Here is a 27,259-nt window from a genome sequence, read left to right as displayed (position 1 = left end):
AAGGTGACATGGTTGCTAGATTTTGAATATCTCGCTTTTTTGGCAGTCTTGATTTGGCCTCTTTCCATTTGTTTATTACTGTTTGTTCGTGTTGCAAGCTGTGCACCATCTTACGTTGGTGTTAACACTTTCAGTATTGTAAACACAAGTATTGTTTTGTTAGCATTGTAAACATAAGTAATAAGTAACCAAATACATTGTTTACAAGAATCTCAAAACACAATGATGCCAAATGCCTTTAAAATACAACTGAAACAGTAACCCGGAAATTTAGGTAGTCCCGAGCTTGCAGCGTTCCCTAGTGTAGAAAACACCATCCATTGTTCTATAATTTATTCATGAATCGTTGGTGGGAAAGGTATGGTACTTTTAAATATAAGGTAAAATTTCCCTTATTTATTACTAGCCACCGGATGGATACATTTTCGCCTAAAATTAACACCATTTTGCTCCAGAACATGCGCTTTCAAATTCACGAATTATTATTTTTTAAATGGGAAAGGTGAAAATCATCCGGATCTGCTAACTTTCAGGTTATTGTACACTGGTTCAAAATTTCATGGCGACTAAATTTCTTATTGCAGGCTGGGATAGCCTGGTTGGTAGGGCATTGGGCCCATGTCCAAGAGGTCGTGGGTTCGATCCCCGCCTGCCGAAGACTCCATGCACAGTAAATTTGTGGAGTCACAAAGTCCTCTCCTGGTTAATGATGAAAATAAGAGGTTTTCAATCAAATGTTCACTTACTTTAGGTTTGCTCCCTCCAATGGAACCAGGTTTGATGGAGCCAGTCTCGTAAAAGCGCGTCAATATCTTGGAAACACATCCGTGAGAGACGAGCAATTGTCTAGATATGTCACAGGGCCGGACACCCATTAGAGCTAGTTCTACAATTCGGCGACGTACATAATCTGGAAGAGGTCTGCCATTGACGAACACTCCCCCCAGCTGATTCACTCCGGCCTGACCTGTTGTAAAAACATATACACAATGAGCAGAAATATTCGGCATGGAGGCAACAAAAGTTGAATATATATATAGTTTGTCTAAAGTAAGAACTCCCCATGCCTTTCGTCTGGCGGTGACTGCGGTTAAGAGGTATAACTATTTCAAGTAGTAGTATTTGGTCATTGTTTAGGACATGTTTTTGTTCAGATCGGCGAGAGAAATAGACTATTTTTCTTTGGTCTACTGTATTAGCCGCAACCCTCCCTGAAATGCGCTATTCTTGTTTCCATAGCAGCAGATGGCCTCAGACTTTGTGGCGGGGGGAGTTCTTATCATAGACAAACTATATGTTACCGTTAAAGCTCACAATTCAGTTATATCGTAGAATAACTAGGTCAGGGATCGCCAAACGTTTTTGATTATCGACCCCTATATAATTTTTCGAAATCTCCATCGACCCCCGCAAAAGTAATTTTCTGTTAATTAAAATAAAACTCTATTAGATACTGTGTTTGTACATTTATTTTATGATTTTAAACATTTATTAAAGTAATAGTACATTATGTAACAATAGTTTTATGAAAAATATATTAATATTGAAATTTAAATACCTTAATATTAAATAATAAGTAATTATGCATAAGTAGATATAATAAGTAAAGTAACTAAAGATTTACTGCTTCTTGATCAATAAGATAGGTGGACCTGGTGTTTTTTTGCAAGGTTCGCTATATTGGGTTCAAAATTGGTCAATTTTAATTTTCGTCAAAATTGGTCAATTTTGTAATTTTCGTAAAAAAATACAAAGTGTGCTATAGTTTTGTCGCGGGCTGTACTAATCCATATCATTAATGCTTACCTTCTTTTTTGTGCATTGATAATTAAAATTGATATATAAACCAAACGAATAGTTTTATCGAAACAATAACTAATTATCCAAAACTATAAAAGTTTTAATAATGACACTGCAAATATTCAACACAGTTTGCAAAGATAGTTGAAACTGCGTATGATATTTGCATTTGTAACGTCAATGCTCGTCACACGTGACATTTGGACAAGCGCACATATGCATATGACTTATAAACTGCGCTGAGTTCGTGCCACTGCGCGGTGGTAAGTAAATACTTGTTTCACCCCAATAAATATACGTTTATTAATTTATGTTTTATAAAGAAACTGACATTGAGTCAATTATAAAAAAAATTCACAAGTTTTACATACTTAATTAGGTATGTGTGATTTGCGTATTGAGAACTGTTTCTTTTTTCGACCCACAATTGACCCTTCCGATTCGGATCGACCCCCATTCGCCCCCCTGTCTCAGATCGACCCCCGCTTTTGTTAAATAGACCCTTGGGGGTCTATATAGACCACTTTGGCGACCTCTGAACTAGGTATTTCATGAAATAACTAGACAAGTCAATTAAAGTATATAATAGAGAAAAAAAATTATACTTTATCTAGTTATTCAATAAAATAATTATTGATAAACCGTTAAAGGAAAGAAAAACAATTTCCAAGTTATTTTATAAATCAATTGATCATAAATAGCTAAAATTTCCTGACATTTTATTCCTATTGCGGATGATTAGTGAAAAAAAAATTACGAAAAACAGATGATATAATTTATTACTGCTCATATTTTAGTAGCTACGTCTGAAAGCAAAGGAATGATGCGTACACACGTCTTTGCAAAGCAGATATAAGCGGCTCGAAGCTGACTAAAAGCAGCTAGAACAGGATTTTCGGGTGGCGTATTTTATACTTTAATGATCAAGTAATCGTTATTCTATAGAATACCTAGCTAATTTTACATACTTTAAATGACTTGTCTAAAGGCCGGGATAGCCTGGTTGGTAGGGCACTGGGCCCATGTCAAAGAGGTCGTGGGTTCTAACCCTGCCGGTCGAAGACCCTGCAGGTGTAGTAAATGCTGCACGTTAAATTTGTCACGTTACAAAGTCCTCCATGTTCCCATAACAAATCATACCTCTGGGGGTACTGATCCATGAGTTTCCTTGTCTTCTGAATTGGTTCAAAAATACAAGGCTGTGGAGTTAGTTGTTCATCAGTTGTCGTAAACTCAAAATTGGGTCAGCTGTTCAACGACGGTTATAAAATAAATTAAAATGACTTGTCTAGGTGTTTCATGAAATACCTAGTTATTCTATGAAATATCGGATTCCGCATTTTAACGGTTATATATATGTATATATGTATATATATATATATATGTATATATATATATATATATATATATATATATATATATATATATATATATATATATATATATATATATATATATATATATATATATATATATATATATATATATATATATATATATATATATATATATATATATATATATATATATATATATATATATATATACACAGTGAGCAGAAATATGCAGCATGGGGGCAAAAAAAGTATTGTCCAGCGAAGAAGAGACTATACTTTGTGCTACGTAGGCTAAATTTAAAAAAAAAAAACTTATTAATAGTAAACTAAAATGAAGCAAAAAACTTATTACAGTTCTCTCATTAAATGTAAACTTTTATTGCTAAGGGCAGTTTTTCAGGAGACCCGTAAACAGTTGGTTTCTGTTGTCACGTGACTTACATATTAATATTGGTAATTCTATTTTGACTCGATTGATCAGCGGTTTTGGCGAAGAACTTATTTATTCAACTCAGAACATAAATTAATCCTTGAAAAGAAATCTAATAAATTGCTTAAACCTAAACGTACTCCTATAACTATTCCTTTACCGCCTATCAACCAAACTTTTGTTGTCAGTCTCTCTTCTGTTACGCTGAAAAATTACCAACTCAATGAATTTAAATTTAATAGCTACCACCCTCCCCACCATCAATACCCAAGTCGGTTGCTACTATCGAAAGGACTTTTAAATTTATTGTTCTCCTCAAAAAGATTCAATTCATTTGAATTTAATTTATTACAATCGTCGTTGAACAGTAGACCCGATTTTGGGTTTACCACTACTAATGTTCAACTCCGTAGCTTTGTGATTTTCAACCCAATCCGTTACAAAGGGAACTCTTCTCTGAATTAAAATCTTTGAACTAGGCCGATAAAGGAGGTCGAATTGTAATTCTAGAGGAATCTCAAAAATTGATTGATGAAGGTCCATATAGATCATTACCTAAAGTTGCTGAGTAGGAATCTGTTGTTAAAACTTCAGTAATTATTCCTAATCACGCAATTAAATTGCAAATTTTGACAGACAAACTTTGATTTAGGAAAATTAAGATCTTAAGAAAATTCTGCTATACATACTCACAATTATCAGGCCATAGCCTGCTGAATTTAGTAATCGGGTTCTTGAATTTAGTAATCGTTTTATTAATTACTATTCTGTAATTGAGCTACTCCATTAAACATAAATAGCATAAAAGTGGAGTATTGAGAAAATTTACGTACGCAAAATTAGTGTTTTAAAGCATATCGTTTACATAGTATTCGAAAGGCTTCTTCACGGAATTAAAACTAGAATCCAAAACACAATAAAAATTTAATTTTTTAAAACTTTACTGCTACATTTTTCATTTTCTTTTTTTTTTTCTATTAAAATATTTATCTTAATCACTTTCCTCGTTCATAAAATTGCAAGACGAGATCTGCAGTAAGTTTTACTTCAATTATTTACTGAAAAAAAGTTATTTTCTTTGACAACTCAACTAATCATGCATGTCAGCCAGATATAAACTTGTATGCTATCCATAGATTTTTTTTTCTGTGCTTATGATTGCTTATACGCTTTATAAATATATTTCAATTTTCAATTCTTTGTTGCCTTAGGCAAGAAAAAAAATGTCATGTTTTTTTTTTTTTTTTTTTTTTTTTTTTGCATGCTTACATTTTAGTGTTTTGTATAAAAAAAAAAAAAAAAAAAAAAAACAAGGGGGTACAAGCTCTCCTGCTCGCTGTGCACACACCAACCAATTTTCTACTATTTCATCGCATTTCCTGTATGTTTTTCTACACATGTTTGTAAATTCAAGCTTTCAAGCTTTATAGTTTTTGCGCTGAATAAGAAATTGTATCGCAAAATTGAACGTCCGAAACAGCGTCGGCAGTGGCGCGATTTCATAAAATAGAAAAAAAAAATTCCTTTTATTGATGCTGCCTCTGATGGAAACCGACTTTGATTAAATATCCTCTTCGTGTAAATGGCGCATAAAGTCTAAAGGCCGACAAAATAATAATAATAGACAGTACGCAAATTTTTACATAATTTTAAAGAATGTAATTTTAAATTTCAAAATACAAAATTTAGCAAAATCGGTCGATTATTTCAAGAGAAATCGAATTTCAAAAAAATATTACTTTTTCAAAATTCGATTTTTCAGGAACTATTCGACCGATTTCGCTCAAATTTTGTATCAATAATTGTATTGATATAAATTTGTCAGAAGAAAATATCCGTTGGAATTCTAAAATGACGTGTGCTATATCTCTGATGAATTGAATTTTATGTTATAAGTTTCGAAAGATTCTACCAAGTTAATAAAACATTCCATATTAGTTTATTTGTAAAAAAAAATTAATGAGGTAACTAATAAAGGAAACGCATACTTAACACTAAACATACCAACACTTAATCTATAACTATTTCTACCATAGCCGGTCAAACAACCGGACTTTATGTTTCTTGACTGAAAGTATGAAATATGGTTGTTAGGAAGGAAATACACTAAGCAAAAGTTTTATTACAATTAAACAAAATCGTATATTGCCAAATTTTTGTGTATTACAAACAGAAAGCAGTGTGCGGGTGGGTGACCCACTTGGATCAGCCTGCGTAGGGACCGAGGGTGTGCGGTATTGGTCCTCGTTAAACTGTGCTACCGTAAAGTGCTCGACTTCGCGTGCAGGTCGTTGGGCTACCGAAGCGGGGGTGCCATCCCCTCTGCAGAGGATCAAAATTGTGATGGCATGTCTTCGGATCATCCTCAGGGATGTTTCCCAGACCGTCGCCAATAGCCCATTGTGCAGCTCTAGTGCGACGTAAATCAACAACAACAACAACAACAAACAGAAAGAATAAGAATTATTAATTCATTGGTCAACGCATTTTTTACATATACAAGACGTTTCCATTGTACATTTTCAGCAAACATATTTCTTCTAATTATTGTAATTTCTATAATTATTATAATTATAAGAATAGATAAGAATTATAATTCTCATTATTTCTTCTAAGAACTTGTGCTGTCTTGATTGTTTCGACGTTTTTCTGGGTAAAAACCAACAGTTAGTTAGAAATGAAGTAAAGCTATCCAAATAAAATATTAGCTACTCACCCAAAACATTTAGTTTTGTCACTTTTTCCGACACAAAAATGCCAATCTAAAATTTTTTAGGTACTTTCTTGAAATTAGAATTCACAGTCATTCTGATGGAACGCACTACGCAACAGTCATTGCCAAAATGTGCAACTCATCGAATGCAATACGTTGAACGCGCATTACATCGTCATTTCTGATCCGATGACCTCATAAAGCAATAAATTGTTCTCCCGGTCAAATGACTGGCTGTGGCAGAAATAGGTATACGACAAGTATTATTCGAAACGAAAATAATATTTAAAACAAAATAATGATGGAATATTAACCGTATAGAATTGTTAGAAAAAGTCATGAAGTCAAATGTGCATAAACGACAAGATCGCAATTCTGATAAGCGATGTTTCGATGCAAAAGTTCTTAAAGACCAGTGGTATGTTTAGTGTTAATATTCCACAATCTTCTCTGACGGTTGGTACTTGTTTGTCAGAGAAGATAAACCGAGGGCCTAGGAGAAGGGGAGATCTATGCAACCCCCCTACTCCATCACAGAATTCATTAGGAAGCTTTCACAGGTGGTCCACCCTTACCAAATTATCCCTCCCGTTCCCACCCCTCATATTAAACGTCCATTAACGTCCCTCGCTTAACACCCCGGGACTGCAAAATAGTATCAGTTGAGCGGATAATGACGATATAACATTTTGAAAATGCGTAAGATTAGGATAAATATTGTTATATAATACTCCAAGGTTGACACGATTTTAAATCACGACTTACTTGGCGGTTTAAATCTTGTGATTTTTTTTTAATTTTTTTTTTTATTTATTTATTTTTTTTTTATTTTATTTTTTTTTAATCATTGATAATTAACCCTTTGTAGCTCAACAACTCTGATTTAAGAAATATTTACGCGGATGTTAGATTAAGCGTGTAAAAAATGCATATTAAGCGCATATTAAGTGCATATTAAGCGTGTAAAAAATAATGAAAAAAATTAAGATCTTAAAATTAAAAATTTATTGATGAAAAGTATTTGTTGAACGTCTCCAATATCGTGAAAAATATCACAAAAATTCCAATATAACTTCATGTGAAAAATTTTGAAATTGTTGTTTTTATGGTAACAAAGTCTCACACCACATTTTTCAATCCCTCCTTAGCCAAATATACAATCAAGGGGATTGTTGTGAAAAAATTGTATATCCTGCAATTATGTTGTGGAACAATTATTGCTAAACGCATTGTAATATTGGTAGCTGCACCAAGACTTGGTTCCCACGAGTTTGCAATATTTTCTTTACCTGAATTTGGTTCGATTTTATAGGTAAATCCAGCTCATTATAGGATTGAATTTTCATGTATGTTGCAGACATGCAACGCTTGTGATACAAAGGGTTAAATCATGTTTTATGCAATATAACTTATGCATGCATTCTTAAGTCAGGAGATTGTGCAATGGAAATTATTTTTTGATCTACAAAATCAGACTAATAAATTTAAAAAAAAGGATTCGGAGCGTGGATAAAAATGTTGCGAAATTTTAAATTATAAATTTCCTTTACCTACATTTTAAATAGTTTGTTGTTTAATAAACTTGCTTCAATTACACTCATTTTCTTTCCTTTTTATTTACTTTATAACTGGCGTTGAGTAGCTGACTCAATTCTGAGTTTACGACAACCACTGTTCAACCCCATATCCTTGTAATTTTGAATCCAACCCAGAAAACAGAGGAAATCCTTGATCAAGCAGTGGGACAAAGCCTCTGTGGGGGACTTTTTCAAGGAACTAACCCGCATTTGAATTACAAGGAGAGAAAAACCACGAAAATCTCCCACGGTTAACCCAATAGCAAGGAATTTTAACCCATGATCAGTTTACCACTGAGAATATTTTACATCAATACTGAAGATCGATGCGAGCCTGGTGAGAAATTTGTATCGACCAGCCATTACCGGGATTAGAACCAGGGTCACCTCATTGGAAGGTGAGTGCTCTATTCTCTGAGCTACCTAGGGTCACCCTTTTAGTTTTATAACCTTTGTTGAACAGCCGACCCAAATTTTTGATTTAGGCTATTAATGTTCTACACCTTAGTTTTGCAATTTTAACCCAATCCTGAAGACAAAGGAAATCCTGGATCAAGTATAGGGGAAAATTTTTCTTTCATGTAGGACTTTTTGGAACTAAGTCCTGTTTGAGTTAAATGGGGAGGAAAACCTCGAAAACATCCTATAATTAGCCTGACGGAAAAGGGATTTTAACCCATGATCCGTCTACCACTAAAGATATTTTAACTCACCACTGTGGTAATTAAATTTTCGTGGCACTTCAGAAAAACTAAATAAATAAAAAACGTAGTTAGTTTATTCTGTCATTTTTTTTTTTTTTCATTTTTAAATTTGTGCATGTTAGTTTGTTTATATCAAAAAGGGGCCGAAGTTTTGATTTGCGATAAAAGGAAGATAAATTTTGTTTGAAACATTTAGTCACATTTAGCAATTGTAGTTTGTATTATCAAGAGGCACAGAGCTTCTTTTGAAATTCAAATTTTGTAACTAGCTGTTATAAACAAAAATAGTGCACCTCAGTCAAATAAGTAAACTGCAAATTAAAAATATTTATTTAATAACTCTTTTAATTGATTAAAAACTATACTTAACTAGCATTTGAAATAAGTTTTCAAAATAAAAAGATTCCGTAATTTTTTTCATTTTTGCTTAAATAAAATAGGCATTGATTTTATTTGGGTTGAATGTTTAGGCTTTTATTGTAAAAGCATAGAGAAATTACCAAGAGGTAACATAAAAGAAGAAATTTCGAATGGAATGCTGAGCTCTTCAACTGAACAATAAAGGACTATGATCGGTTCCAGCCAAATGCATGCAATTAAGCTGCTTATTCGATTAAAAGGGGAGTGCAATATTTAATCTTAAATTCTAAATTTTTGCGAAATTTGACCTTTTAATCGCATTTAAGGCATAGTATAGCGTTTTAATTAAATGAACTCAGTTTTATGATCAATAAACAATTATAGTAATTAAAACTGTCTGTATAAGTATCATAAAATTTAAATACCATTTAAAGTTACATGTGAAAAGTATCATGTAGGTACTAAAATATTATTTGATCCCTCCGAAAAAAATCAAAAATTGAAGACTGTTTTTATACCCGTTTAATTTATCAAAATTAAATTTTCCCTTTCAGTTTCTACTAAGACTTTCGTAACTTGCGTATTCCTTTCAAAAACAATAAAAAAATTTTTACTTATTTATTATTTTATTTATTTCTAATCCTCAAAACTTGAGAAATTCCAATTATTGCTCTATTTTAGTTCGGGATTTTTTTTTAATTTATTGTTTCCAAGATTCATTGTTTTTCTTCAGATTAATACAAATCATTCATTTTCGTGCTCAACTTGCAACCAACTCAGGGTTATTTGAAAGATTAAGCAAAGATTATTCTACTTAAGAGAAAGACACACTAGTGTAATGTTAGGTTTTTGAAAGTTTTTCTTATCAAAGCTAATAGCGCACCAGGAGGGGACCACAAAACAAATCACTCTACACCTTCTTTCGATTCTAAATTATGTGTGAGTGAAGTAAGTCAAATAGGGGTAAAACTCTCTTCGTTTACTTCAAACCTGGCAGCAAGATTTGATTAATTTTTCATCTTTTTCCATTTTAGATGGTGAAAAATTTCTCAAAAATAAGCACATTTTTTTCACTTCAATACCTCTTTTTTTATGCAATTAGGCGGGGACAAAAACAACAAATATCCGTTTAAGATGGGAAGTTTAACATTAGTTTAATATAAAATGATTTGGTTCCATTAAATTTTCTTCGTAGAAGCGGGTTATTCGAATATGCAATTAAGTGGGGACGACTGTACCAACAAAATTATTTTTTGTTCCTACAGCTGTAAGAGAAAATTTATTATCTTCGATTAAAGAATGAGCGCAATATTCAAGATGTCGTTGCGAGACCTCCTTGAAGAAAACCACCAGCATCGCTTTATCCTCACCCTCTTGGTAATGAAATCAAATGGAATCACACACGGGCATAAATACAACTAACTTTAATTGCAATCATATGAATGAGAAAGAAAAGAAATATCTTCGGAGACAGTTAATGGCGTGTGACCACAAAGAAATAACCCTGAGGGAGATCGCGGGCACAGCTGGGTTATAGATGCCGTGATTTCTCACTTCCTCGAGGTAGCAATTTTGTTTTTCACGCTCAATCACATGCGATGCAAATGTTAAAAACATTGTAACCACCGTTATGACTTTTGGAACAATTACTGTCTCCTATTTCAGATTGATTTCTTCCTTCCATCTTCCTAATGATAGCTCGTTTGTTTTAACAACTTCAGCAGGTGAAACACACACACACACACACACACTTTTTACACTTTTACTGAAATAAGCATCCGTCCTTTCGAATCCCTCCCAATCACTTACATTTCTGAATTCATTTTTCGTTACCATACCCTTACCATTTACTGCACTATTAAGAACAATAGCATATTTTACTTTACTTTATAAACAGCGTTGAACAGCCGACCCTATTTTAAATTAACTATCAATGTTCAACTTGTAATTATGAATCTTATCTAGAAGGCAAGGGAGGGGATAGAGCGTTCGCTTTACAATGGAGTGAACCGGGTTCGAATCCCAGTCGATACTAATTCCGCATCCGGCTTGCACCGACCACAGTGCTGACGTGTTTTATTGAATTCACATACATTTGCAGGCGTGTGTGCTCAATTTAGGCTTATAAACATTCGTCAAGTAGAAGGATGTATAGAATAATTCAGAGAAGGACATCACAAAGAATACATCTAATGTTACGGTGGAATTTGAAACCGCCACCTCCACGATTTGCAAAGCGTTTGGCGGACGATACCGATCGGCCAGGGAGACCCCCAGTGCTAACGTGAAATATCCTCAGTGGTATGGGTTAGAGTCCCCTTGCCAACAGGCAAACCATGGAAGGTTATCGTGGTCTTCCTCTCCATGTAACGCAAATGCGGGTTAGTTCCATCAAAAAGTCATCCACGAAGGCAAGTTTCCCCCCAATAGTTGATCCAGGAGTCTCCTTGTCTTCTGGATTGGGTTCAAAATTACAAGGCTACGTAGTTGAACATTAGTAGTCGTAAACCCAAGCAATTGGGTCGGCTGTTCAATAACGGTTATAAAATAAAAACTAGCCACTGTGGAGGAGATTTTTAAGAAACTAACCCGAATTAGCATTACACGAAGGAAAAAACAGCCCGTAGAAAGGAGATTCTAATTCGTCTACCGCGGCGAGCCATCTTTGGGATTCGAACCTCGTGAACCATTATCTTAAGGCCTTAATATGATGCTAAGTTGAAACAAATTAATGTTAAAATAGAGCGTTTAATGTGATTGCTACGTAGGACTTTCGTTGATCTACTTCACATCAGAGGAAATTAGATTTCTCAGTTTTTCACAGCATTTAAACACATCTGCATGAATATTTGTTGTTGTAGTTCATATACGTCACACTAGAGCTGCACAATGGGCTTTTGGCGACGGTCTGGGAAGGATCCCTGAGGATGATCCGAAGACATGTCATCGCAATTATGATGCTCTGCTTTGGTAGCCCGATGATCTGAGGTCGAAGTCAAGCACTTTACGGTAGAGCAGTTTAATGAGGACCGATACCGCGCACCCTCGGTCCCTAAGCAAGCTGATCAAAGTGGTCACCCACCCGCTTGCTGACCTCAGCCAGTGATGCTTGACTTCGGTGTTCTACTGGGAATTGTGTCCACTGCGGAACCGCGTTTAAAATGATTGCTGAGTCTTCAATACAATTTATTTTATCCTATTTCAACACCTTTTGCCAAGGAACACTGATCAGAATTCCGGCCGCGTTATTGTTAGCCAGAGACGATGCAAAATATCTTTGATACATTTGCACATGTATGTATTAGTTTAAAATGAAACAGTTTATAATCCTTGTTTGGGGTACCATCATAATTTTGATCCTCTGCAGGGAAGATTGCACCCCCGCTTATGTAGTCCAACGATCTGCACGCGAAGTCGAGCATTTTACAGTAGAACAGTTTAACGAGGACCCATACCGCTCACCCTCGGTCCCTACGCAGAATGATCCAAGTGGTCACCCACCCGCTTGCTGACCGCAGTCACTGATGCTTGACTTCGGTGATCTGATGGGAACCGTGTCTTAACGACCAGTCCACTGCAGAGTCAACGTGAATGTAACTTTCAAAAAGAAATCTTTAAGTTAGTGAATTTTAACTTAAACATATTGTAAATAAAATTAGAGACACTTCTCTTCATTGGTTGAATGTAAGTGAAGCTTTTATCATAGAACTGAATAATTTTTAAGATGAATGAAGTTAGTCACTTCTCTTCTTAGAAAGTTACTACGGTTTAAGATCACCCGAATTTCAAAAGACTCGGTATAGACGATTAGTGAAAAAGCCTTTACAGACTGAAAGTGTAACTGATTGCTTACAAGTACGTATGTCAAAAACTTAAGGACTTTAACAATCGCTGCGTATCTAGCAAGCGCACGCATGAGCTCACAAGATATTTTTCAGTTTCATTTTGTATGTTGTTAAAAGAACAAGAAAGAGGTAAATGAAATGATTCAACCATTTTGCACTTGTTAATAAATGAATTTTAAATGTTAATTTTGGAAATTCAAATTTTAATTTATTTTTTCCCGTGTCCAGACGATGAAGAATAGCTAAGAGAGAACCAACCGAGACAGGTACGAAGTTAACCTTCACATTATTCTATTTTTTACTGTATTTCTATCAATGTTCAACGCATTTCAAAATAAAATTAATTGGGATTAACAGCGCTATTTTTAAAGGTAGGGGAGAGCACTGCCTTTAAGTAGAAAATGAATAATTGATAATCTATATATGGGTTAAAATGTCGCCATTGTTTTTTGCCTTTTTGCTGTTTGTTTCAAACAAATGGTGCTTTTGGTGTTTTTATTCTATACATTGCTTGCAGCATGTCCTCTTTTGGACTTAGGGCCACTGAACCCTACATTCAATCCATGCATTGCCTGGTTGTTAAATGCAACGACTAAACTTTCGGCAAAATAAGATTGTACGATTTCGCTTCCCATTATTTTTTCTCCCTTTTATTTTATTTTATTTTATTTCTTTATTGAAAAAAAAATTCATGTTGCTTCTGAGTTGATGACCGAAGGAAAATAGCATTTTCTTTATGTAATAAATTATTCAGTTATATCCGGTTAAATCGAGTTATGATCAGAAGAGATTTCCGTATCGTGATCTGTGGCAGAATGATCGCCAAGTCTTGGCAATTTCCGGGCAGCATCCAGCGAAAAACAAAAACAAAAAATAAATAAAAATCAAAAAAATCACAGAACGATACTAACTCGAAAGGAATAACTCGTAGCCACTCTCGGGCAAACATCTTAATATTTTTTTTTTTTTTTTTAAAGTACACGTCAGCTTATTAATTGTAGTTGGCGCTACCGATCACGATACGGCAATATCCCCTATGATTCCGATCGAGCTTCTTATGATTCATGGCGATTACTAAAACTTTAGATCTTTCTTACTAAATAGAACAAAATAAATTATGAATTTAATTGTTGTGCCAAGAAATTACTTTCAATTAATACTAATTAAACTTAACCATGCAAATAAAGAAGTAGGAAACAATCTATAATCTAGTAATTCTATAATCTAATAATTTTGGCTAATTCCGCCCTATGTAAATTCTGCACGGAGTTGAACATTAATAGTCGTAAATTTTTTAGTTCTTTTTTATTATACATTTACTGCGTTTAAAAAAAAAAAGAAAAAAAAATCTATTCCTGAAGCTTGATACTCTAAGTCAGGGGTGGGCAAACTTATTTGGTCGAGGGCGAAAAAACGAAGAAAAATAGTTTGGTGGGCCAAGTATAAACTTCTAAAGTAGAAAAACGATATGCAAGTTTTAATTTAGATATTTAATGAGATGAATGAAATTGCGATTTCATTTTTAAAAGTTCTTTATATTGCGGTTCCAAGTGAGATGCATATATTTATTCCAATGCTCAAGGCTAAATGTTTGCCAGTTAGTCTACTTCTGAAATGATCTTTTCAAAGGTTTATAGTTGAAAATACTTGTTCACATTTATAAGATGAAGCAAACATAGCACTGATTTTCTGGGCATGAAATATTAATTTTGGGAAACTAGCTTTTGGTAATGATTTGTAAAACTCTAACTTTGGCATATTTAGAAACAACTGCTTCAGATGGCGCCAATCTACGGCTATTCTATAAAGAACGTTTGCTTTCAGCATTTTACCAATTGAAGCTTGCCTATTTCCATCAATTTATGTTTTGTAGTTTGAAGAACAGAAATAGAGAAAGTAAAAAGATCATCAATACTTTGTTAAAAAAGTAAGAACAAAAATAGCTTTATACAGAGTAGACAAGAAAATGGATGTTTATTGTTTATATTCGTCACGGACCGGCAAGTTAAAATTCTATCCGCTGGCCGGATAAAACCTTCAGGCGGGCCACAGTTGGCCCGTGGACCGTAGTTTGCCCATCCCTGCTCTAAGTACTGTTCTGTCAGCTGTGATTGCATTCTGAGTTACAAACATCTTATATTTAACCATGTGTAATTGTTTCTTTTTATTTAACTGTGTAGGGGAGAGTGGGGTCAATTGTAACAGGGTACGATTGTAACAGAGCAAATATTTCGAGTGTCGGGTTCTAGATTTGATTCCTAGGTGGCGAACAAGGTGTATTTAATAAATCTACATGTACACCCCTACTGGCAACTATTTTTATGTACTTTTGAAAGAGTTACATCACAAAAGATATTTTCACGCTACGTAAGTACTTTTTTTGGTATTAGAATATTATATTGTAACAAAGTAATTTTGTTTAAACAAATAAAAATTATTAACCGAATATGTAAGTGGACACCTTAATTAACATTTTGAAGAAAAAAAAGATTAGTCTTGTTAATTAACTAGCATTGTTTTTAACAAATGAAGCTGAAATGGCGTCTTGGGGACAATTGTAACAATAAGTAAAGGGACGATTGTAACAGCTGAAAATAAATAATTTTATGTTTACAAACCATTACTTAACTCTTTAAGAACCACCAATAGTTTCCTATATCATTTATATTATGTTGCATGTGCATTATTTCATTTGTCACCTTTCACAGCATAAATTAAAATTTTTAACCCCTTAAAGTTTAACCCTTTAGGTCTCTGCTCATCATTATTTTGATTCCTAAAATATCACTACTATTTTGATCAATAAAAAAAATCTATCACAACTATGATAATATGTATAATTAACTATGTTTTAGTTGAATTTATGAACTGTTACAATTGACCCCGTAAGTGGGGACAATTGTAACAAGTGCACGACTGTCAAAAATTGTTAATAACTGATATAATAGCATTTAAAATAAGGTATTTATTTTTCTTTTCTAGTAGAGGATAGTCTACTTTACTCGTCTGTCAATTAATACTAATAATATATTGGAATTTTTGTCAGTTAAAAATAGTTAAGTAAAAAATGTTACAATTGACCCCTCTCCCCTACCCCTACTGAAGATGCGACATCAATATCTCTTCTGTTTGATATTGTTTATATTCATCATCGTAATGTTTGTTTGTATTCAGTTCATTTCTAAGTAACGCTGTTTTCTGGATTTCATATTTAATGTTCTCTCTCTTTATTTGTTAAATCTGGAAAATTTTTGAATATGTTTGCTTATGTGATTGAACTTTTGCGCACACTTTGAGTTATCGGTGTGTTCCTGGATGCCCCCTTGCGGGGGTGGGGCTGGGTTAAGCTAGTTATTAGCAGTCGTAAACTCAAAAATAGGATCTCCTGTTCAGCGACGATTATAAAATAAAGAATGCTAATTAAACTTACCATACAAATTAAAAGTATGAAACAAACTATAATCTTGTAATTCTATAATCTAATAATTTTGGTTTCCCCTCCCCCTAGGAAAAATTCCACACTGTATTTATTGTTCAAACTGCCAAATATTACGGCTCCTTCCAAAAATCAATTACATAAGCATGAATTTACAAACAGTAACAGTAGCATTCATGACAATACGTATCTTATTTCGAATAAAAAATATTTATAGCTTGCCATTGTTTGTTAGGGATCGGAAATTCGAAATCGATTACCAGAAAAGCACCGTCCCCCCTCCACTCTTCAAAAGAGAAAAGCATTTAATTACACCAGAAACCCTCCTTCAATGACTGGAATTCCTATAATCACATGAACGACCATTTATATGGTTTCCAATGGGGCTTCTAATCATCCAGTACGTCACAGCCGAGAAGGCGTGGCCACATTAGAAGCGTAATTGCGGTCATTAATAGCCCCGCCCAATCTCTCCATGATTTGGAAGTTGGGTACAGGTGGAAAAGAGTGCAGCTGCTTCCTGTTTCCGTGACACACGACAAAGCGGAAATATTCAATCATTCTGGACAGGGGTCACGTGCCTGCCTACTTTGTAAATAGCCCCCAGGACAATCGATGTGGTTAAAGATCCCATTCCATGCTAGTTGATCTCAACCTTTGACGTCACCTCAACCACCCCCTTCCTTTTCTTTTTTTAACCTTTTATGAAAGCAAATTAAACATTATTGTAATTTTCCAGTTGAACGGGTATTTGACTTTTACGAAATAGGATAGAATACAAAGTACAGCTAGATGTGCAGTCGTCGCCATTTAATTGCATATTGAATAACCTGCATATACGAATAACATTTAATGAAACATTAATTATTTACGTGGAATTTTTTTTTTTTAATTTCCTTGTTTAAACGATTATTAATTGTTACCAATCCTCACTTAATTACATAAAAAAAGAGAAACAGAAATGATTTTTTTATTTATTTATTTATTTTTTTCTTATTTATTTATTTATTTATTTATTTTATTTATTTATTTATTTTTTTTTTTTTTTTGTAAGAATTATTTCAGCTCAGCTAGAATGGAATTTCCGATTGAACGGGAAGATGAGAATACAAATCAAATCTTTCTGACTTTCCTAATCAAATCTTTTTAACAGTTATACGGCAAACAAGGTCTTTTTTTTTATCCTTCATCCAAGGTTTAATATTCATTCAAGAGGGGTCGACTGCATACCTGCCAACTCTTCCGGATTTTCCGGAAGATTTTATTTTCATATTTAAAGTGGTAGTAAATATATACTATTTTTTCTTTTATAAATTTAATTTTTAAATGATTTTGATCAGCACTATTCTTACAAAAATTAAGCACATATATCAATATGCGTTACTATCATGGTTATCAACTTAAGTTTATTCAAATGCAACGTATTTGTTTGCTTAAAATTGAAGTTTTAATTCCATTTTAATACCACTGGGAAAAATGATAATGGAAAAGATTAAAAGTTGGCAGCTATGCGACTGTATTACGATTAAACTGAATATGAGAGCCGTAGTGCCTCAGGGGATAGAGCGTTCCCCTTCCAATGAGGTGAACCGGGTTCGAATCCCAACGATGGCTGGTCGATACGAATTCCAACCCCGGCTCACACCGACATATTGTTGATGCAAAATATCCGCAACAGTAGACGGATTATGGGTTAGTGCCCCCTTGCCGTCAGACTAACCTTGGAAGGTTTTCGTAGTTTTTCTCTCCGTGTAACGCAAATGCGGGTTAGTTGACACAAAAAGTCCTCCACGAAGGCAAATTTTTCCCAATACTTGATCCAGGAGTTTCCTTGTAATATGGATTAGGTTCAAAATTACGAGACTACGGAGTTGAGTCATAACATTGGTGAACCCAAAATTGTGTCTGCTGTTCAATGACGCTTATTAAATAAAATTGAATATGAAGGATACATTCATTGTGAAGAATCCCTTAATAGAACAGTGTGTTCCAAACTGAATCATTATGAAATATTAATTTCAGTAATATTTTCAACAACTTTATACAAGCAAATTCATTAATAAAGAGGTATTATTTAACGAAGACATTCTTGTGCTTCTTTGATTCATAAAATTTCGATTTGGAAAATAGCTCGCTTTTATTGAGCAAACATTAGTTTTAGCGAGCAATATTCTTGTGCTTATTTGATTCAGAAAATTTCTACATATTGTTTTCTTGATTATTTTCTTGGAGAGCAAGTACCATTTTCTTGGAGAGCAAGTACCCAATTGGGTATTTGCTCTTCAAGAAGAAGAAGATCACAGACACCCACAAATCTGATGTATGACGTCAGGATCAGCTGATCGTTTATAAACAAAATGGCGTGTTAAAGTTGAGCTAAGTTTCTCTACACTCTAAAAACTGTACCTCTTAAATAAAAGGCACAAGCTAAATGTACCCTTTATTTTCTCGCGTTAGAGGCACATAACTAATGTGCTTTAAAAATGAAAGGCACCACAAGAAATGAAAGGCACCAAAGCAAACGCGAGTCAATGCGCGGTACGAAAGGATTTTACCGGTTCCCTGTGCCTCTCAAATTGGCTTCCCTTTTTTTTCTTCGGTACGATGTAAAGAAGCGCATGCGCACATCAATGAAATATTTCATGACGAAATACAAATAATAAAAGCAGACGATAAAATTAGAACACCAGAAAGTTGTTGATTTTTTAGAATTAGTTTTGTGTGGAATTTGAGTTTTCATATTACCCGTTACGGGTTTATCTAGTTTGTTTTATGATATTTTATCTATCCCGTTACGGGTGAGTTTTCATATATCCCGCTACGGGCACTTTTTCCAGTTTCCTTTATAAGATTTAACTATCCCGTTACGGGCACTTTTTCTAGTTTCCTTTATAAGATTTAACTATCCCGTTACGGGTACTTTATATTTGTTATTGTATTTGTTGTGGTGTGAAATAAATGTTTTTATAAAAAAACTGAACAGTTCTTTAATATAGCTTGATACGCTACAGCTATGTATTAATTGGTGGCAGCGGTGGGATCCGTTCCAGAAATGTTTTATTAAGTTTTTGAAAGAATTGGTGACAAATATTATTGTTATTAAGGATTTCCTACTTTAGAAAAAATTTGTGAATGAGATGTTTAAAATTGATGCCAAGAAGTGTGGAATTCGACGGTACTTCGAACTCTTTGAACAGAAAGCGAAGAGATTTAGTGTGAATTTCGATCTTTGGTTTTCGTGTGCTTTACAGCTTATTCCTGCTGAAAGGTCAGAAATTTATGATGATAATTATTATTACTTTAAAGAAAATCTCATTGCCACTTTTCAGTATGATCCACAAGCTATTCCGTGTAATAACGATCGCCAGAAAGAACATTTTAATGAGAAATGGAATTCGCCAAGTATTGTGAAGAAATTTAGATCTGAACGTGAATGTTTCTATTGTGGTGAAATAGGACATTTTAAGAAATACTGCAGACATCGAAATTCGGATTATGGAAAAGAGAATTATATCCGATTGTTGTAATCAAGTTTAAGCACGAAAGTAATTTTTATTTTAATAATATTTATAAAACAAATGCATGTTTAATGATTGGGGCAAAAATGCAGAATTTCACGTTTTTTAAAATACAATAAATAAAAAAATTCTGAAACAAGCTTTCCAAAAAAATTGCAGAAGGCTTTTCATATATTCTGAACTCAAATAAAATCATCGATTAAATAATATTAAGTACAGTTAGTTCTAAAAAAATTGAAAGCTAATGTTCCCAAAATGGGAATGATGGCCCCTAACGGGTTAATATGTTTCGCCAAAATCTGGATTTTAAAAAAATTCATTTCAATGGAAAGAAATCTTTTATTTTACACTTGTTAAGTCATTTGTTTAAGCATATTTCATGCTATAAAATATCCGAGTTGTCAAAATCTACATCTATCATTTTAAAATATTCTATGTTTTTCCAAATTTGTGCAACTGTATACATCATATTGCAACTGTTACTAAATTATGTAAAATTGTTCTTTATGTATGAAAATAAAAGATATTAGATTTCATGATATTTAGTGTTTAATTTTTGATCCTTATAAAACTATTTTATGAAATCTCTAAATATTTAAAAAATATCTAAATTTATAATAAATTTCCATTTTAAGGATGCTTTTTGGAAAAGAAAAAAAATCCTTGAATTATGTTGACTTGGCTTAACAGAAATAAATATTATCTTTTTGTACCTATATCTGATTAGAAGAGCATCATTGTAGTTGTTGAAGTATCATTAAACGCTACATAATTAAAGAAATGGTATAAATTTACATATTTTATAATTGTTTATGAAAAAGCCTTAAATGGAATCCCTTGAAATTATCACTTTCAAGTGGCCAATATTCAAAGAATTGAGAAATATTTTTCATTAAGAATTATTATAATTAATATCTTGGTAATAGTGTAAACCAAACAGAAAGTCCCTTTTTATATAAAGTGCTAGCAAATTACAAATAGGTAAAAAAAAATGTGTTCAAATCTGGTAAATAACAGGTTTTGGTACCACTAAATGCTTGTTTCAATGAGCGGTACATAAAAGCAAAAATCTAAGGTACAATGTACCTTCCAAGTTAAGAGGTACATCTGATTTTGCCTCTGAAATCAGAGGTACATTGTGCCTTTCATTTTTAAAGGTACGTTGTGCCCTTTAAATTCAGAGGCACAAATGATTCAAATGTGCCTCTGAAATCAGAGGTACAGTTTTTAGAGTGTACTTAAGTTAGAATGTTAATTAACCTGAAATAAGTCAAATAAAGTGCCGTATGGCACATCGAATTTGTTGAAACATAATTCTTTCTTGTTCGATGCATGATAAGCAATGTTTTACAGGGCTTCGAGCCTGTCTTTGTGTTATGTAAGAATATCTGTGAAAGAATATAGAATGTACTTAAGCTTAAGACTTTTTTTTTTCTTTCTAATGCCCGTCTGTGTTAACATCCGTCAATTCAGACATTTACAGGGCGATTTTGTTGACCCCTGTTAAGGCCTGGTTTCTTAGGACAGGACGCTGTCAGCTGGAAATTAGCGCTAACCTCTGATTGGTCCATTTGTGAGTTTGATAGTAAACGTCATCGAGTTCAAGATGAGCGTTCGATGACGTATACTATCAAAGTCACAAATGGACCAATCAGAGGTTAGCGCTGATTTCCAGCTGACGGCGTCCTGTCCTAAGAAACCAGGCCTTAACAGGGGTACCATATTAGGTGGGCCAACGTCATTCCCACAGTAAGGACAGATCGTACAGAAAAGGAAAGAAAATCCATACCTTGTCCGGGATTCGAACCCAGAATCTTTCTGATGCAAGGACAGTTCCCTGCCCCCTACACAGGCCGGTCGGCGACTTAAGACTTATTATGTACAATTAAGAGAATTGAATCTTGACTGTTTTGGCTTGCTCGAAATAGAATGGATAGAGCAGTTGCTAATGCAAACAAATGCCGCGTTTTAACAACCAATCAAGATTGAGATACCCACGCTATGTCACTTGCAGTAATCCCATTACTTCAGACTTTTTTTTTTTGTGACTAACTTATGAGGAGAAACTTAGCTCAACTTTAATACTCCATATTGCTGATAAAAATTAGCTGACGTCATAAGTCATATGCGTGTGTAGCGAAGGTCTTCTTGAAGCACAATTATGCACCCAATTATTTAGTCATCACATTCTTCTGCTACACTCAAGATTAGGCACAAACTGATGCCATTTTCCCTTCATAAACCAATACCATTTTTATTTACAGAAATTCTAAGCATTTTTATGAGTGTTTTCTATTAAAAAAAGTACGCTTGCTTTTCCAAAGAAATATCAAATTTTTTTAAAAAGAAAGTAGATAACTAAAAATATAAAGGAAAACTATTCCGTTAATATACCGCAGCGCTTAAAATTAAATAAAAAGTGAAAGCAAGGGGATGAAAGAGTTATTTTTTCTCATAAACTGATGCCAGAGCAATCGCGCGTGTGATTTTGTCGAAAGGCACCATCTCAGCTTTATATTATACGTGGGTTATTGTGTCAAAGCAAAAACAAAAGTGTCCCAGATAAAAACTTCAAACGGGAGAGTTGGAAATAGCGGCCATAAACTTTTGTGGGGTAAAGCTAATCAGGTGGAAGTTAGACGGCCACGAATCGCCTTTTTACCCCCCCTTATCCCTAGGTCCCCCCGTTTATTGAATGGTTCCGATATGAGTTTTCTTTTATTTCAATATGCGTCCAACACGTCATGGTAACACTTCATGGGGGAATATCCACAAGTTTTGAGTCTTCGAAAAATGAAATAATCTCGGCTGAAAATATTTTGCACTCAAAAGAAAAGACTAAAAAATAGTAATTTTGTGCGCTCATTACTAATGATTGAAAAATATTTGATAAAAATAATTTGCTCTCCAAACAATTGATAAAATATGAATAAAAATAATTTGCTCCTAAAACAAATGATAAAAATTATAATCTCACTCATTACTAATGGTAAAAGACATTTGATGAAAATAATTTTTTCTTAAAACAAGTGATAAAAATAATTTACACTCTGAACAAATGAGAAAATATTAATAAAAATAATTAGCTCCTAAAACAAATGATAAAAATTATAATCTCACTCATTACTAATGGTAAAAGACATTTGATGAAAATAATTTTCTCTTAAAACAAATGATAAAAATAATTATCTCACTCATTACTCATTACTACTTTTATAAATTACAGTTGATAAAAAGAATTTGCTCATGAAACAAATGTAAAAAATACTAATCTCACTCATTAATAATGGTAAAAGACATTTAATAAAAATAATTTGGCTTAGAAAATATGTTAAAATGTTTAATAAACATAATGCGCAAAAGAAACGATTAAAATAAATGTTATTAGCTCTGATAACTGTTGATAAACCAAAACGATTGATAAAAATGATTTGCGCTCATAAAAAAATAATTAAGATAACAATTTTCACCCCATCGGGTAGAACATAGTTTGATAAAATTAATTTGCACTCAAAACAAATTATCGATAAACTAATAATTTGTGATTATAAGAAATTAACGAGAAAAAAATATTTGGCCTTTTTTTGAAAAATAAAGTTTGCATCTAATCATAGTGCAAAAAAAGTTATTTAATTATAGTGCAAATATGTAATATAATCAAATATATGATATAATCAAATATATACTATAATTATATATTACATAATTCTTTTATTGATTTTAAAAATATATATATGTGTAGAAGGATGTTAAACAAACTAACCTCCATCTTTATTCGAAAACCCATGTTTTTCTTCCTTTTTTTTTGCATTTTATTCAAATATTTTTTAAAAATTTCTTATGACTTTTATAATTTAAAAAAAAATAGGGTAAGGAACATGTAAGAGTTAAATTAAAATATATTTTGGTGGGTATAAGATAAAGTTATTAATAAAATTGATAGAGGGGTTACATAATTTGGATGTATCTCTGGATATAGTCATGATTAATAAAATTAAGGCCGAAATATATATCAGGGTAATTATAAAATTAAGGGGAATGTGATCGTTAAGGAAAGTGGTAGTACAATACTAATGTGGGATAACAATAACCCAATAGGTTCAAAGGGTCACAAAGTGTGAGGTTTGAACAAATTGGATTAATTGGTATCACCAAATTTAGAATAAGGGTGAAAACTAAGAAAATTAAAGATTAATGATAAATACGATAAAGTCATGCTATATCCAAACAATATATATGATTTAAACAGTAAGCTGATGTTTCCAATAAGAAAAACTAATAAATTCACATATATGCATGCCCATAATATATGTGAATTTATTAACTATTTATATGAGGGTTAAGAGGGTTATGAGGGTGAATTATATAACTATTTATATGAGGGTTAATAAGTTTTGTATTGTATATATACATATAATTTTTGTATTTTATTTATATAAGGGTCTGTTGACCTTTTAAATGATTCATTGTATTTGGCGTATGGGCCTATTGGCCTAGGCCGCTGTATATATATTAAATATGCATGCCCATAACAATAAAAAAGAGTACTCACCACACACATACTGGAGGACAAGATAAAGACAATCATCAAGAAAAGACGAAATGAAACACACATTTTTAAATTGCGTTTAAGATTTATTTAAGAAAAATATCTAACAACATAACTTACGTCTTTAAAACCATTTTTAACAGTAGAAACACCTTTAATAGAAATGGGTGACGACAGAAATTATGGCATGCATAAAAAAGGCGAAAAGAATTTAATTATTGAAAAGACATTTATAGAAAGAAGCTTCATTTGAGAGGATCTTTAAATGTTAAAGAAAATTAAAGGTATAAAAAGTTGATTTTAAATTTTACAGAAATTGATTACAGTCAAGGATTTAACTTAAAATAAAGGCAAAGAAAAAATGTAAAAAAGAAATCCCTCGATACGGACCGAAGTCCACATCTCGGAGAAAAAAAGAAAAGGTAACCTGCCCGAAGGCTCGAGAGAAAAAGAATGTATTTTAAAAAAGTGACTTAAAAATTCCTTAACTGGTATAGGACCAGAAAAATTACGGCCAATTAAATTTAAAGAGGCGGAGAGTTTCAAATTTAAGGGAAAGAGATTGGTTAGTTAGCCCCCTAAAATTAAAAGAAGAAAAAGAAAGGCGTGAATAGAGGGGTTGGCTGACTTTCCCCACAGGAAGTGCGATGATCGCAACGACCATGAGAAAGGTCAACAAGAAAGTCAAAAATAAAATTGCCAAATTGAAAAAAGGAATAACGTTTAAAGAAAAATTAAAGGCTTAAGTAAAATTAGAAATTAATTTGTCACTTTACATTAAGTGTAAATGTGACAATACCCGGACAGAACGGAAATTTTTATAAAATTTTCGAAGTCGTAAGAAAATTTTAATTCAAACAAATATCAAGTAAAAATCAAAATATAAGAATTTTCCTCAAACAAAAAAATTTTCCGAAAAGTTTGAAGACAAAAATTGCTTAAAATTCAAGTAACAAAAAAAAAAAAAAAGAAACTTAAGTAAACTTAGAAATTAATTTGTCACTTTACATTAAGTGTAAATGTGACAGAACAAAATTATTATTAATTCAGTATTATTTTTTTCTATACTGGATCATTATTGGGTCATGAAACCGTTTAGTTTTCTAATTTTAAGCCATGGATGAAAAGAGTAATAAAAATTAAGCTAAGTGGAAAAAAATATTTAAATTCAAAACTTTATTCATTTATGCACAGCTTCAAAAAAAAAAATTTCTTTCTTTCAATATTGGTGTTTTCAGTGAAATATCTGAGATTTTTCTAAAATTTCTTGACAAGGGAATATTTATTCTTACATACACAACTTCAATTCTATTATTATTATTTGTCTGTTCCTCATTAACCTTAAGTATTTTATTTTGAAATACTAACATTCCAACACAACAGTCAAAGGAAGTTAACGAATCGCGTTGAAAAAAAGTTTTTACGAAAAAATTGAAGTTTTAATGTAAGTACGAAATTCGTAGTTTATTTCAATGCAAATATAATCTATATGATATAAAAAAATGTAAGGGGAAAAGAAAACTTTTTTTCATTCTTTCTAAACTTTATAATACACAAACAGAAAAGAAAAAAAAATTTTTTTTGATTATAAATTATTTGCCGATGTTTTTCATTCTTTTTTTTATTTTTATTACAAATACTTTTTTCTTGAGTAGCAGAAATGAAAAAAAAATGTGTTTTAATTGTAAAAATATTAATTATAGTAAATATTTTGACGATGTTTTTCTTTTTTTTTTTATCACAAATAAATTTTTTTTTGAGTAGCAGTGATGAAAAAAAAGGTGTTTTTTCTGCCCATTATCTCGATGTTATACTTCAGCAAAGCATTAGAAAAACAGAGGTTTACAGAAGCATCAATCAACCCGCATTTAAAACCTTCTTGAAATTTTAAGTGATAAATTCTAACTCAAAATTAATTGGCCAATAAATTCCTTGTTTGGAAATTATGGGCCAACAGGGTTAGGGTTAGTATTTTCGTGATTTGAAAAGTGGCTTTTAAAAACTGTGTCCTGTTTTTTCAAGCAACTGCAAATGATTTTTTTTTTTTTTTATCCTTTTGATTCTCCAAATTTCAACATCATTATTCCTTGTTTAAAGCTTAATTTGTGGTCTATGTCTGTAGTTTTTCTACATCATTTTTTGAGCTGTCTATAAGTAATGTCCCTTTTTTTAATATTTTTGACTCCTTTTTTTTCACGGAGTGTTACCATATATACTACCTGTTAAGTGCTATATTACATAAAAATATATTTACAGTTCTGAAGCTGGCAGAAAGATAAAACTTTATTTTTAAACTTTAATTATGCGTGACATTTATGATGATTGTATGTTTTTTTAAATATTTCATTTGCTAATTTCAAACGTTTTTATTTTAATCACATTTCCTCCACATGGAATATTTATAAAGAATTACCTCTCTATATTTTTTTTAAAATTTGGCGAAATTATCATTAAAAGTTTGCTATTTCACATTGATGATCGGGAAGTTCGATTTTAAGGGAGGGGGTAGTTTATTGAGATAAAAGAGATAGGATTTTAGCTTTATTATTTTAAATAATAATCAAGAAGCCAACAACTTGATTGTTGCTCTTCGAATTTTTGTACTCAATTTATGTACAGTGTGCAAAGTAAAAAACTGGATCACTCAGAATAACTTTTGATCTAATGAACAGATCTTCACGTTCTAGGACTCATTCGTATTGGTTCGAGGGGATGACCTCAAATATGCTAACTAATTAGAGCAGACGATAGTTTTAAGTTACGAAATCAGACACAAAAACGTACTTTCTCTGAATAAACATGCCCTTTTTTGTTTCACTGACCCCCAAAAAATCAGAGGGTCAGAAACTATAGTGGTGTATTTTAAAGTATGTAATTTTACATGGCAAAATGAAAAATTTGAGTAAAATCGATTAAATAGTTCAAGACAAATAGAATTTTAAACAAGTCGTATGTTTAAAATTTGATTTCTCAGGAACTATTCAACCAAT

The 27,259-nt window shown here is 32.4% G+C and overlaps 2 protein-coding genes across 3 annotated transcripts in view; one reads left to right on the top strand and one right to left on the bottom strand.

The window, feature by feature from the left end:
• GramD1B (GRAM domain containing 1B) overlaps positions 1-27,259 on the top strand; it is a 158,038-nt gene that overhangs the window by 24,292 nt on the left and 106,487 nt on the right. The window lies entirely within an intron of this gene.
• The window catches only part of LOC107437326 (paired box protein Pax-2-like), a 65,911-nt gene that overhangs the window by 10,055 nt on the left and 28,597 nt on the right, over positions 1-27,259 (bottom strand). For both annotated transcript variants that reach the window (XR_015428688.1, XM_016049266.4), the window contains exon 3: positions 747-967. Coding sequence is in view for 1 of the 2 variants with exons in the window: in XM_016049266.4 (XP_015904752.3) it covers positions 747-967 (221 nt within the window). In the remaining variant the exon portion in view is untranslated. The remainder of the gene's footprint in view (positions 1-746; positions 968-27,259) is intronic.

Source organism: Parasteatoda tepidariorum, chromosome 1 (assembly GCF_982258835.1).
Source record: "Parasteatoda tepidariorum strain Cologne lab strain chromosome 1, Ptep-v5.0, whole genome shotgun sequence".
Taxonomy (NCBI): domain Eukaryota; kingdom Metazoa; phylum Arthropoda; class Arachnida; order Araneae; family Theridiidae; genus Parasteatoda; species Parasteatoda tepidariorum.
Note: the sequence above shows the minus strand (reverse complement) of the source record. Positions and strands in the feature narration are given on the sequence as shown.